The 12500-nt window shown below is 40.6% G+C and overlaps 1 protein-coding gene across 4 annotated transcripts in view; it reads right to left on the bottom strand.

The window, feature by feature from the left end:
• Positions 1–12500, bottom strand: part of LOC122248115 (spondin-1) — a gene marked incomplete at its 5' end in the record, with an annotated part of 166576 nt that overhangs the window by 136434 nt on the left and 17642 nt on the right. For all 4 annotated transcript variants that reach the window (XM_043007936.2, XM_086541149.1, XM_043007933.2 and 1 more), the window contains 1 exon segment: positions 11887–12020. In XM_043007936.2, coding sequence (XP_042863870.1) covers positions 11887–12020 — 134 coding nt within the window.

Raw genomic sequence — 12500 nt, 5'->3', positions numbered from 1 at the left:
CAGACAAGCAAACACACACACACACACACACACACACACACACACACAGAAAGACAAAAAAGACAGAACAAAACAAAACAAAGAAGAACAATAACAGCAAGATCATATCTTTCAGTGTCCAAAGCCCCGTGTTATAAAGTTAAGACTACCTTCTCGTCGACTGAAGATCTACCATCTAATATTCCTGTCGTGTTAGTCTTAAGAAAACTTTAATCTACTTTCCATGTCCCGTAAGATTTGATATCATCATTGCATATATTATTGGTACCAGTTCCATTGTGTGCTTTTCATTATTTTTGTTATTGTTATTATTGTTGTATTTGTTATTAATATCTGTATTGTTTATATTCTTGCTGTTGTTGTTGTTGTCATCCTTATCATAGATTAAAAGGGGAATGGAAGGTGAAGAGGAGGGGAGAAAGGATTCTGTAGAAGGGAAAAAGAAGGAGAGGGAAGGGGAAGGGGGAAAAATATGAGGAGGAGAAGAAGGAGAGAAGTCCTAGGTGAGGTAAGAGAGAGAGAGGAGGGAGTCCTTCTTAAAGAAGAATTGGGGAATAAGAAGGGGAAGGAGAAAGGAGAAGGAAAAGGAGAAGGGGAAGAGGAATGGAAAGGAGCCGAGGAAGGGGTAAGGTAGAAAGAGTTTCAAAGGTCAGGAGAATGACTACCAGATCAGGCAGAGGGGAGAGGATTAGGAAAGGGGAACCGAGGGGGAGGGATAGAGAGGGCGGGGGGTGGGGGGGGGGAGATTTGCAAGGATACGTTCGTTTTAATCGAAGCCGCCCCCATTCCAGCGCCGAAATGCCCAAGCAGCAAAGCGATAAAACGAAATCGAACGCCGCGTTGCTGCGGGAAACGCATCGAAAATGGCTGAGATTCGAAATATGGGAGTTTCGTTGTTGCCGCCATGGAGGACGACGTGATGCGCTCCCATTGGCTGTGTCGTCTGTTTACGTCATCGTCATGGGACTTCCTGATTGGATGGTATTGATCTAGTTTGCCTGTGATATAGTGGACGAGGAAACGGCACGGAATAAAGAGGGAGAATAAAAGAGAGAGAGAGAGAGAGAGAGAGAGAGAGAGAGAGAGAGAGAGAGAGAGAGAGAGAGAGAGAGAGAGAGAGAGAGAGAGAGAGAGAGAGAGAGAGAGAGAGAGAGAGAGAGAGAGAGAGACAAAGAGAGAGAGAGAGAGAGAGAAAGAGAAAGAGGGTGAAAAAGAAGTTAACAGAGGTAGAGAGAGAGGTATATAAGTAGGCAAAAATAAGAGAAGAAGAAAAAAAAAAGAATAATGACATGAGAAAAAAAGAAGAAGAAGAAGACATATATAGCAAGAAAGAGAGAGAGAGAAAGAGGAGAACAAGTCGCACAACAAGCGCCCTAAATGCAACAGCGCGAGAATTACGCCGCCTTCCGCAATCATTTCCTAATCACTGCATTACCGTCAAGAGCCCGAGCTCCCGTAAGTCTTTCGGGCCGGTCACACGTGCGCCCAAGTGGCTCGGGTACGGAGAGCGGGGAAAAACTCGTGTCATAACTACGCTAAAAGTGGCAATAGCTGGAAAACATGTGGATGCGATGAAACGAAAGGAAAGGTTATTACAAGATATATATATATATATATATATATATATTATATAATATATATATATATATATATATATATATATATATATATATATATATATATATATATATATATATATATAATATATATATATATATATATATATATATATATATATATATATATATATATATATATATATATTATAATATATATATATATATATATATATATATATATTATATATATATATATAAATATATATATATATATATATATATATATATATATATATATATATTTATATATTATATATATATATATATATATATATATATACACATCATGCACACACACACACACACATATATATATCTCATCACACATACACACACGCTCGCATGTGTGTGTGTGATGAGAGGTCCAATGCAAGTACGTACATTCTTTGAGAAGATTAAATTACAAGCTTGAGTTGACATGGTAAATGAGAAAATCGCATTTCTTACAGCTTTACTGAAAAAGTGTGCGCACATATATTCCACAAACACAAGTTCAAAAATATATGAAAAGACACATGTAGACAAAAAACAATTACACTATATCAAACACACACGCACACAAAACACTCACACACACACACACACACACACACACACTCCAGTAAACAGACACGCCCCCCTCCCCCCTCACCGCTCTTCATCATTATCATCATTATTACTGTCAATATTCTCCTCACTGTTATCATCCTTATCATCAACAATATCATCATCAACACCATCATTATCCTCACCTATTGGAGGACATCAACACGCATGTGAACCATTGATTTCCGAAATCCATTCATGAATTCCTCCTCTTGCGTAAGCGCTCGTTCACATACCTCAGACGTTGATGAAGCGAAACACACCGATCAGCTGAGAAGATCGAATCCCTTTGGCGAAGCTCTTAGATAATTCGAAAAATAAATACACATCATCTATTCTCTGTTATCTCTGTCTCTCTGCGACGTGTGCTTATGAATCAAATATCCTCTCTTTCTCTTATTTGTTCTTTCTCTTCTTTGTTCTTTCTCTCATTCTCTCTTTTGATCGTTTTTTTCTATTCTTTTAGTGTTTTTTCTCTCTCTCTCTCTGTCTCTCTATTTTTCAACCTTCTCTATCTCTTAATCTTCTCCCTCTCCCTCTCTTTATTCGTCTGTCTCTTTCTCCCTCCCCCCCTTCTCCTCCTCATCTGGAGAACTCTTTTATTATCTTTTTTTTTTTTTCTTCTTCATTTCTTCTATATCTATTTTTTCCCCGCCACGCCGTTTTCTCTCGCCTTCATCAGCGTCCCTCGCCAATCCTTTTAACAGGAGCTAATTACAGCTCCTTTGCGATCGACTTGCGGCGCGATCGTCAATGGTCTCTCGACTCTCGCTTTGCTCCCAAGATTGCTTGGATTGGTTCCCCTCTTTACTCTCTCCCTTTTTGCCTCTCTTTCACTTTCTTTCTCCCTACTCCTCTCCCTTTCCCTCTCTCTCTCTCTCTCTTTTCATCTCCTTCTCCTTTCTTTTTCTTTCTCTAGCCCTCTCCCTCTCCCTCTGTCTTTCTCCTTTTCCCCTTTTCCCCCTCCTCTTTTCCTCTCCTTACCCCTCCCCCTCTCTTCCTTACCCTTCCCTCCCGCTCTCCCTTCCTCTCTACATCATCCCCCTCTCCTTTCATTTTTTTTTCTCCTCTCTCCTCTTCTCTTGCTCCCCCTCCACCTCCGTCTCCCCTTTCTTCCCTTCTCCCACTTTCCCCCATCCACCTCTTTCCCTCAAACAGCATAAAACGTGAGGCATAGGAGATTCTGCTCATTCTTCCGGGCTGTGGGCATTTTTGCCTTTGTGTTCCCCTGTCGTCGTGGTGTAGGGAGGGAGGGAGGGACAGGGAGGGAAGGGGGTGAGAGAAGGGGGTGGAGGAAGGGAGGTAAGAGGGAGGGAGAGGGTTGAGAGAAGGGGGTGGAGGAAGGGAGGTAAGAGGGAGGGAAAGGGGTGAGAGAAGGGGGTGGAGGAAGGGGAAGGGATGGGATGGGAGGGGAAGGGAAGGAAAGAGGGATGGAAGGAAGGGAAGAGGAAGGCAGGAGAGGCTGATGAGAAAGGGGAATGAAAGGAGGGAAAGTGATGGGGAATGAATAGGAAAGGGAGGGAAAGGAGGGAATGGAAGAAGGGGTGAAGGGGGTAGGGGAGGAAGAAGAGGGAGGGAAAAGGAGAGTTGGGAGGTATCGGAAGAAGATGTGAAGGGAGGGGGAAAGAGGAGGAGGGAGGGAAATGAAGGAAAGAGGGGAGATAGCACAGAAGTAAGGCAAGGCAGGGAGAGAGAGAAAAAAAAATGAAGAAACAGGAAAAACGAAGATAAGTAAATAACAACAACAGACAACAGACAACAGACAAATCAACAAAAAAGGAGGGGGACGAAGAAGAATCAAAAGAAGAGAAGAGAAAGAGCGAGAAGAAAAGATAGGGCGAACTGAGCCACATTTCACTTCATCACAAAGCCATGTTTGCTCTTTAACACAGCGCAGGCAAGCTGTTTACACTAACATAATTATATCCTTCGCCTTTTGTTACACGATGCGTTCTTGTTTGTTTTTGAAGAGGAGCGATTTGGCGATAAAGAGAATGGTAATGATGATAATGAGAGTGTTAATTGCTATGATATCTATTTTCATAATGATTGTAGTAGTAAAAGTAATAATGATGATTATATTCATAATGATAATTACATTAGTAATATTAATAAAAATTATAATGATGATAAAAATAACAATATTAACAAGAACAACAACTCACATAACATAACATAACATATAATGATATTGATAGTAATAATAAGGATGCTAACAACAACAGTAGAAATAATGATAACAGAAATGATAATAATAGCAATGATAAAATTACAATAACATTATAACAATCATAATGGTTGCAATGATATTAATGAAAATGATAGTGATAATTTTACAATAACAATGATAATAAAGCAATAATGATAATGATAATGTGGATGAACATATCAACGGATATGACAAATACATAATAAGTAAAAAAGAAAAATAGATCAGAAAAAGAAGAGAGAGAGAGAGAGAGAGAGAGAGAGAGAGAGAGAGAGAGAGAGAGAGAGAGAGAGAGAGAGAGAGAGAGAGAGAGAGAGAGAGAGAGAGAGAGAGAGAGAGAGAGAGAGAGAGAGAGAGAGAGAGAGAGAAATTGCCCTTCCTCCAACCTCCAACCCAAACAATCAGGAAAATAATAGCATCACTTTATCCGTAAGTAATGGAAACCACAGCTATCAGACTCAAAGCACTCATTCCCTCCATTTTTTCCCTCTCTTTAACCCCCTCCCTGACCTTTTCCAACCCCCCCCTCCCCCTCCCTCCCCCTACGCCAAAATCAAGTCTTAAACGTCGACTTCATAATTTTTCGACCGAATTCTCAAACGTGAAAAACTTCCCCTCAAGACGGCCTTGTCTTCCCTTGTCTTCCTTCCTTCCTTTTTCCGCTCTTCGCTTCCTCCCTCTCGTCCTGCTCCTCCCCTTATCTTTGACTTACCTTTATCAATACTTTCCTTTCCTCTAACACTATTTGTGTGTGTGTGTGTGTTTGTTGTTGTTCTCTCTTTCTCTCTCTCTGACTCACTCATTCTCGCTCTCTCTCTATCTCTCTTATTTTCACTCGATATCTAACTCTGTGTATATCTCTTCAATCTAACTTTCTCTCCATATCCAGTTTATCCATCTACCCTATCTCTCTTTTACTCTCTCTCTCTTTTTACAAATTCAACTCTCTCTTCTTCTTTCTCTACATTTCTCTCTCCCTCTCTCTTTCCATCCCTTCCTCTCCCTATGCCCCCCCTCCTCATTTCCGCTTTCCATCCCTCACACCTCTCCCCCCTCTATCCCCCCCCCGCACTCCCATCTGCCCCCCGGACGCGTCACATCATATTACATTTTTCAAACTTTTCATCATGCACTGATCACAGGCGACAAAGTCATCTTGCATGTTCTCTGGGACAGATTTTTTTTCTTCTTCTTTCGAGCGAGGGTTATTCAGGGCAAAAGTTTAAAACGGAGCGTATGTATATTTATGTATGTTTATGCGTATATATATGTATATATATATTATATAACTATATTATATATATATATATATATATATATATATATATATATATATACACACACACACACAATTTTCCCCTCCCTGTCAGTGAATCGAACTTGGGACCTCTGAGTGAGAACCCGGCTCCTAACCACAACGACCCACTGAACGGTTTACCTAACCAGATGCCTTACAACCACCACGGAAGTTACCTATATACTATTAGCAGAACAGTGATAGCCAGTTTATACAGAAAAATATATTTCTATATTAAAATGTATTACTGCATTCTACCATCTTTCACACACACACACAAATACACACACACACACACACATGTACATATGTGTGTGTGTGTGAATATGATAATGATGATAACGATGATGATAATGATGATGATAATAAAAATAATGATGCTACTACTACTACAAAGGATAATGATAATGATAATAATGACAGCAGTAGTGATAACAATAATGACAATAAGGCCAACAGTAATAATGACAATTAGAATGCTGATAGAATAGTATTAATAATAATAACAATAGAGATAAAAGGTAATTAACATAAGAGTAATAGTAATAATATTGACAATTATGATAACAGCAATAACGTTAATGCTGATATTGATTATTGTGATAATGATAATAATGAAAGCAATAAGTATAATGGTAAGAGAGTGTGGACAATTATGGAAATAAAAATGAGGGTGAAAGAAATAGTAATGATACCAATTAAAACAGTACTAATAAGAATAATATTGATGAAAAAAATGATAGATAATAATAAAAATGATAATGATGATAATGATAATAATGACGACAATCACGATTGTGATAATAGTAATGCCAATGATAATGATAATCTTAATAGGTATATCAATGAGTAGTATTGATATAAATAATATTAGCAATATTAGTACACATACGACCAACTTCACAATCCTCGTCACCACACAAAACATCACACATACGCATCAAAAATAACCCACAAACTCATCACCATCACATCAATCTTCCTTCGCCTCATTATCCATCAAATTCACATTACATTTATTTATGTCCTTGTGGTTTTGTAATCATCTGAATGAAATGGGCGCATTAGGCTTGAAATATGTTGCACACCTCCGAAGGTCTTTTCACTTGATGTGTTGCGTCGTTCGTCTTCTTCAGAACTTTACTTGGGCTGTATTTGGGGATGCTACTTGTTCGCTTGTTGTTGTTGTTGTTGTTGTTGTTGTTTGCGTGTGTGGATTTGTTTTTTTGTTTGTTTGTTTTTTGTTTGTTGTGTTTTTCACTTTGTCTCGGTTTGTCTGTCTGTCTCTTTCTTTTTTTTCTTTTGTTCTCTCTTTCTTTCTTTCTTTCTCTCTCTCTCTCTCTCTCTCTCTCTCTCTCTCTCTCTCTCTCTCTCTCTCTCTCTCTCTCCGTCTGCTTCCCCCTCTCTCTCTCTCTCTCTCTCTCTCTCTCTCTCCCTCTCTCTCTGTTGTTTCTCTTCATCTCTCTCCCTCTTTTTATGCAGAACGCGGAGATGGAAAGGAAGAGGGATAGTGTTGGGAGAAGAAAGGCAGTGAGGGAAGGATAAGTTATTATAAAATAAGGAAGAAGAGATGAAAAAAAGGGAAAGGAAACGGAAGGAGAGGAAGCGGAGAAGGGAGGAATAGAAGAAAAAGACGGAGAGGAGGAGGGGAAACAAAATGATGAAGAGAAGAAGGAGGAGGGGAGAGGGAGGGAGGGAGGGAAGGAGAGGAGGATGTGAAAAAAAGGCGAAGAAATAGAAGGAGGAGGGAGGAGAGGGGAGGAGAAATAAAAGAAAAATGGAAGGAGAAGGAAGGAGAGGGGAGGAGAAATAAAAGAAAAATGGAAGGAGAAGGAAGGAGAGGGGAGGAGAAATAAAAGAAAACCGGAAGGAGAAGGAAGGAGAGGGAAGGAGAAATAAAAGAAAACCGGAAGGAGAAGGAAGGAGAGGGAAGGAGAAATAAAAGAAAAACGGAAGGAGAAGGAAGGAGAGGGGAGGAGAAATAAAAGAAAAACGGAAGGAGAAGGAAGGAGAGGGGAGGAGAAATAAAAGAAAAAACGGAAGGAGATGGAAGGAAAGAGAAGAAAAAGAGAAAAAAAATGATTAAAAGAAACAGAACTAGCAAAGAAGAAGGGAGAAAGGGAAGCCATAGGTGGAGAGACTTCACCTCTACACCAACAACATTAGCAATCACGCAACACCTTTCACGAGTTGCAAAACTACTTTCGTGCATTGAAGTCCAGACAACGAGGCAACGCCGGTCATTCTGAAGCCCTAAGTCTGCAACCTTGAAAAGTCTCTCTTCGCTTGTGTAAAGAAAAAGGAGAAACTTAAAACAAAAATTGAAAAAAAATGGGTCATCATTTTTTTTTTCTTTTCTTTTCTTTTCTTTTAAACAGACAGTGAAGGGCAGACAAGGCTTATTTTTGGTTACTCGAAACATTGGTCTTTTTCATATATTCTTGCTCTTTCCTTTCGTTTTAGTGTTTTATTTATTCATTTCACTTATTCTCCTTTCCTTCGTTTTCTAACAATTTTCATATGTTCTTCTTATCCCTTACTATTTTCTATTTTACTTCTCTCCCTTTTGTTTGTTTGTCAGTTTGTCCTCTCTTCCTCTCTCTCTCTCTCTCTCTCTCTCTCTCTCTCTTTCTCTCTCTCTCTCCCTCTCTCTCTCTTTCTTTCTCTCTCTCTCTTTCTTTCTCTCTCTCTCTTTCTTTCTCTCTCTCCTTTTCTTTTCCTTTCTCTCACTCTCGAATACAAATACACAAGGGAGTAAGGAGAGACGGAGGAGAAGGAGAAAAGGAAAAGAGAGAGAGAGAGAGAGAGAGAGAGAGAGAGAAAGAGAGAGAGAGAGAGAGAGAGAGAGAGAGAGAGAGAGAGAGAGAGAGAGAGAGAGAGAGAGAGAGAGAGAGAGAGAGAGAGAGAGACTTAGATAGAAGGATGTATATAAAGGTAGGTATAATTAAGCAGAAAGAGGAGATACTTATAAATAAAGGAAGATGGAGAGACAAAGAAAGAGAGAGAGAAAAATAGAAATAGAAAGATAGACACACACAGAGAGAAAGAGATAGATAGATAAATAGAGAGAGAGCGAAATTCCTAATCTTGATTTCTCTTCCGTAGGAAATGAAAAGAAAATATCGCTCACCTTAGCCCTCATTCCCATTTCTCACTGAAAAATTGTTTCATCAGCATTTTATCACCATAATCTTTCCCCTAAAATCATAAGATCTCTCTCTCTCTCTCTCTCTCTCTCTCTCTCTCTCTCTCTCTCTCTCTCTCTCTCTCTCTCTCTCTCTCTCTCTCTCTATATATATATATATATATATATATATATATATATATATATTTACACACACATATTTACAAGATATTTAATCCAGATCTGTTACTGTTATTATAATTATGCTGTTATTATTACCATCATTATCAATATCATTATTATATATATTGTCATTATTACCATTACTCTTTTCATTTCATCTATCATCATCATCATCATCCCCATCATCATAATAATCGTCATCACTATCATCATCATCATCATCATCATCACTGCAATGACTATAGTTATCATTATCTCGATCACCACAACCCTCCTCACCATCAAAATGCACAGATAATAGACACGAAAAGTCAACATAGAGAGACTTTGTGATGAAAGCGTAAACAGAATAATTAAATAAAAGTGATGGAGACATTACAGACGTGATATGAATTCTTAATATGTATAAATTCTGAAAAAAATGGCATTTGAGCGCAGCTGATAGTGACAGAGTGAATGTGAATGGTGTGTTTGTTTGTTTGTTTCTCGTAGTGAGAAAACAGATGAATACATTAACAAAACCTTAATGATGATGGGGAAGATGACGATGCTGATGAATGACAGACATCTTTATCATTATCATTCTTGTTATCACCATCACTATTGTTATTGTCATCATCATTAGCATTGTCAATTATCGTTGTCACCAATCTCATTATTACTATTTATCATTATCATTATTTTCATCATTATTTTTATCCTTATTTCTATCATATTAGCTATTACTATTATCATTATTATCATTATCAATATTATCATTATTGTCACTATTATCATCATCATTATAACTATCATTGAAATTGTCATTATAATCATTGTGATTATCATTTGTTTGTCTTCATCATAATTGTTATTTTGATAATTATGAAGATCTCCATCGTATACATAAGGCCAAATATTGCGAGAGCCACTTTACATCAACACAAGCTTAACATAATAACGGCGTGTGTGTGTGTGTGTGTGTGTGTGTGTGTGTGTGTGTGTGTGTGTGTGTGTGTGCATGTGTATGTGCATGTTAATGTGACCATGTGTGTATAGTGAGAGGAAGCCTTGCAACATTGAGGTGACTGCAGGCATCCTCTCCGTCAGCCAAGCGTTGGTAAATAATTTCCAGCAACATTCTGACAGAAGAGTGAGGTTATTTTGAAAGAAAAAAAAATATATATGGTAGAAGACAAGGATTCCAAATATGAATAGGTGGAAAATGATGAAGAAGAAAAAAGAAAGAGAAAAATGTTAATGAGAGCTAGAACATATGAATAATGAGAAAAGAATAGAAAAAAAAAAGAAAAAACAACTAAGAAACATTTTCGTGGCTAATTTCAAAATTTCATTTGCAAATGGCTTGTACTTTTGTGCCTGATGCAACTGGTCTCTTCTCATTTCCCGTCCCCCCTCCCCCCTCCCCTGTAACTCCTCCCACATACCCACTTTCCTCACCCCCCTATCCCCTCCTCCTCTCTTCCCACAAGCACTACCCTCTTAAACATATCCCCAACCCCTGGCCTACTCTCTCTCACCCAATCCCCTCCCCTCTCTCTACAAAAGATCTCTTTCCCCTTCCCCTCTCTCCCCCACCCCTGCTCTCTCCCCCCCCCTAACCTGTCACCCACACCCCTGCCCCTCTTCCTTCCCCTCCACTCTCTCCCCCACCCCTGCTCCCTCTTCCTTCTCCTCCCCTTTCTCCCCTACCCCTACTCCCTCCCCTCTCTCCCCTACCTCTGCCCCTCTTCCTTCCCCTCCCCTTTCTCACCCACCCCTGCTCCCTCCTCCTTCCCCTCCCCTACCTCTACCCCTCTTCCTTCCCCTCCCCTCTCTCCCCCAACCCTGCTTCCTCTTTCCTCCCCTCCCCTCTTCCTCCCCCTCCCCTCTCCCCCTCCCCTGCTCTTTCTTCCTTCCCATCCCCTCTCTCCCCCACCCCTACCCTTGCCCCTCTACCTCCCCCTCCCCTTTCTCCCCACCCCTGCTCCCTCTTTCATCCCCTCCCCTCTCTCTCCCATCCCTGCCCTTCTTCCTTCCCCTCCCCACTTTCCCCCAACCCTGTCCCTCTTCCTTCCGCTCCCCTCTCCCCCACCCCAGCTCTCTCTTCCCTCCCCTCCCCTCTCACCCTCATCCCTGCCCCTCTACCTCCCCCTCCCCTCTCTCCCCACAGGTCCTTCCTCCCTTCCCCCTCTCCCCTTCCCCTTACATTTCATTTCGCTTATTCTCTGTGTCTCTCTACGTCATCTTTAAGCGCGATGTCCTTCTTCTACAGCGTTTATCAAGCCGTGTGCCCTCTTCGTCTCCTCTTCCTCTCCCCCTTCACATTCCTCCTTCTTTTTCGGATTCGGTGTGACCTCGTTTGACTTGTGACGAGTGCATACCGAATCCAACCTCCTTCGTTGGCAATATCGCTGCATCTTTTCTATTGGAAACATCCAATTGTCTTCTGTTTCTGTGTGTTAGTTTCCTGCTCTCCCTCCCTCCTCTTGTTTATTTTACATGCTTTTATTTATCTTTTTGTTTGGTCTTTCCCTTATATGTAATCTATTTATTACCTATCTCTACATTCTTAATCCTTCGATCCATTATTTTCTTCACTTCACCCTATTTGCCCCACCTATCCTATTCCCAGTCCTCCCCATGTAATTCTAAACCCTTTTTCACCCCCCCCCCCTCCAAAAGGACAACACTACCACGCTACTTACCTGAAAGAGACGCAGCTTAAACCTTCGTGGGACACAGGAGGGGAGAGGATGAGAGGATGGGAGGGGTTGGAGGGGGGCTGTCCACAATACGCCCCCTACAACCACAGTACCTCCCATCAAAACAACCCAAGAACCCCAACCACCACCTTCCCATAACCACAACCCCCTTTTATAACACTTACCTGAAGGTGACGCAGCCGGAGTCAGCTGGCGGGGCCGTCCACAGCACTTGGATCTCGCTCTTGAGAATGGACGAGGTCTGAGTAACGGCATTTGGACAGTCATCCGAGTGCATTGTCAGGGCGTCTCCATACAGCTGTTGAGGAAGAGAGAGAGAGAAAGAGTTAGAGAAAGGATTTATTTTTGGATGCATTGTTGCAGTTTCTTGTAAAGAGAGAGAGAGAGAGGATTTTTTTTTTTTTTTTTTTTTTTTTACCGCATTGTAGTTTCATGTTGTATTCTTTGGGATATTGTGGGGAGAGCCGTAAGGGATTTATGTTATTGGATTATATTGGTTTTGTTAATCTAACTGTGAAGAACATAGTCACTGGGGTTCACAAGCAAGCGTATTCCTGGTGCCGGTCCCAATCCCGAAAAATGGGGAGGATTTGCGTCAGGAAGGACAACCGACAGTAAATCCTAGTCAAATCAATGATGCAGATCATAATCAAGTTACCATACAGGATCGGTCGCGGCCCGGGTTAACAACGACCGCCTCTGGTACTGTTGGCCAGCAGGGGACCAGAGGAAATTGGGACACGGTGAGAAAAAGTAGCAAGATTGTTGTGAGATTTAG

Source organism: Penaeus japonicus, unplaced genomic scaffold, assembly GCF_977035675.1.
Source record: "Penaeus japonicus unplaced genomic scaffold, GWHDUDI00000001_assembly GWHDUDI00000010, whole genome shotgun sequence".
NCBI lineage: Eukaryota > Metazoa > Arthropoda > Malacostraca > Decapoda > Penaeidae > Penaeus > Penaeus japonicus.
Note: the sequence above shows the minus strand (reverse complement) of the source record. Positions and strands in the feature narration are given on the sequence as shown.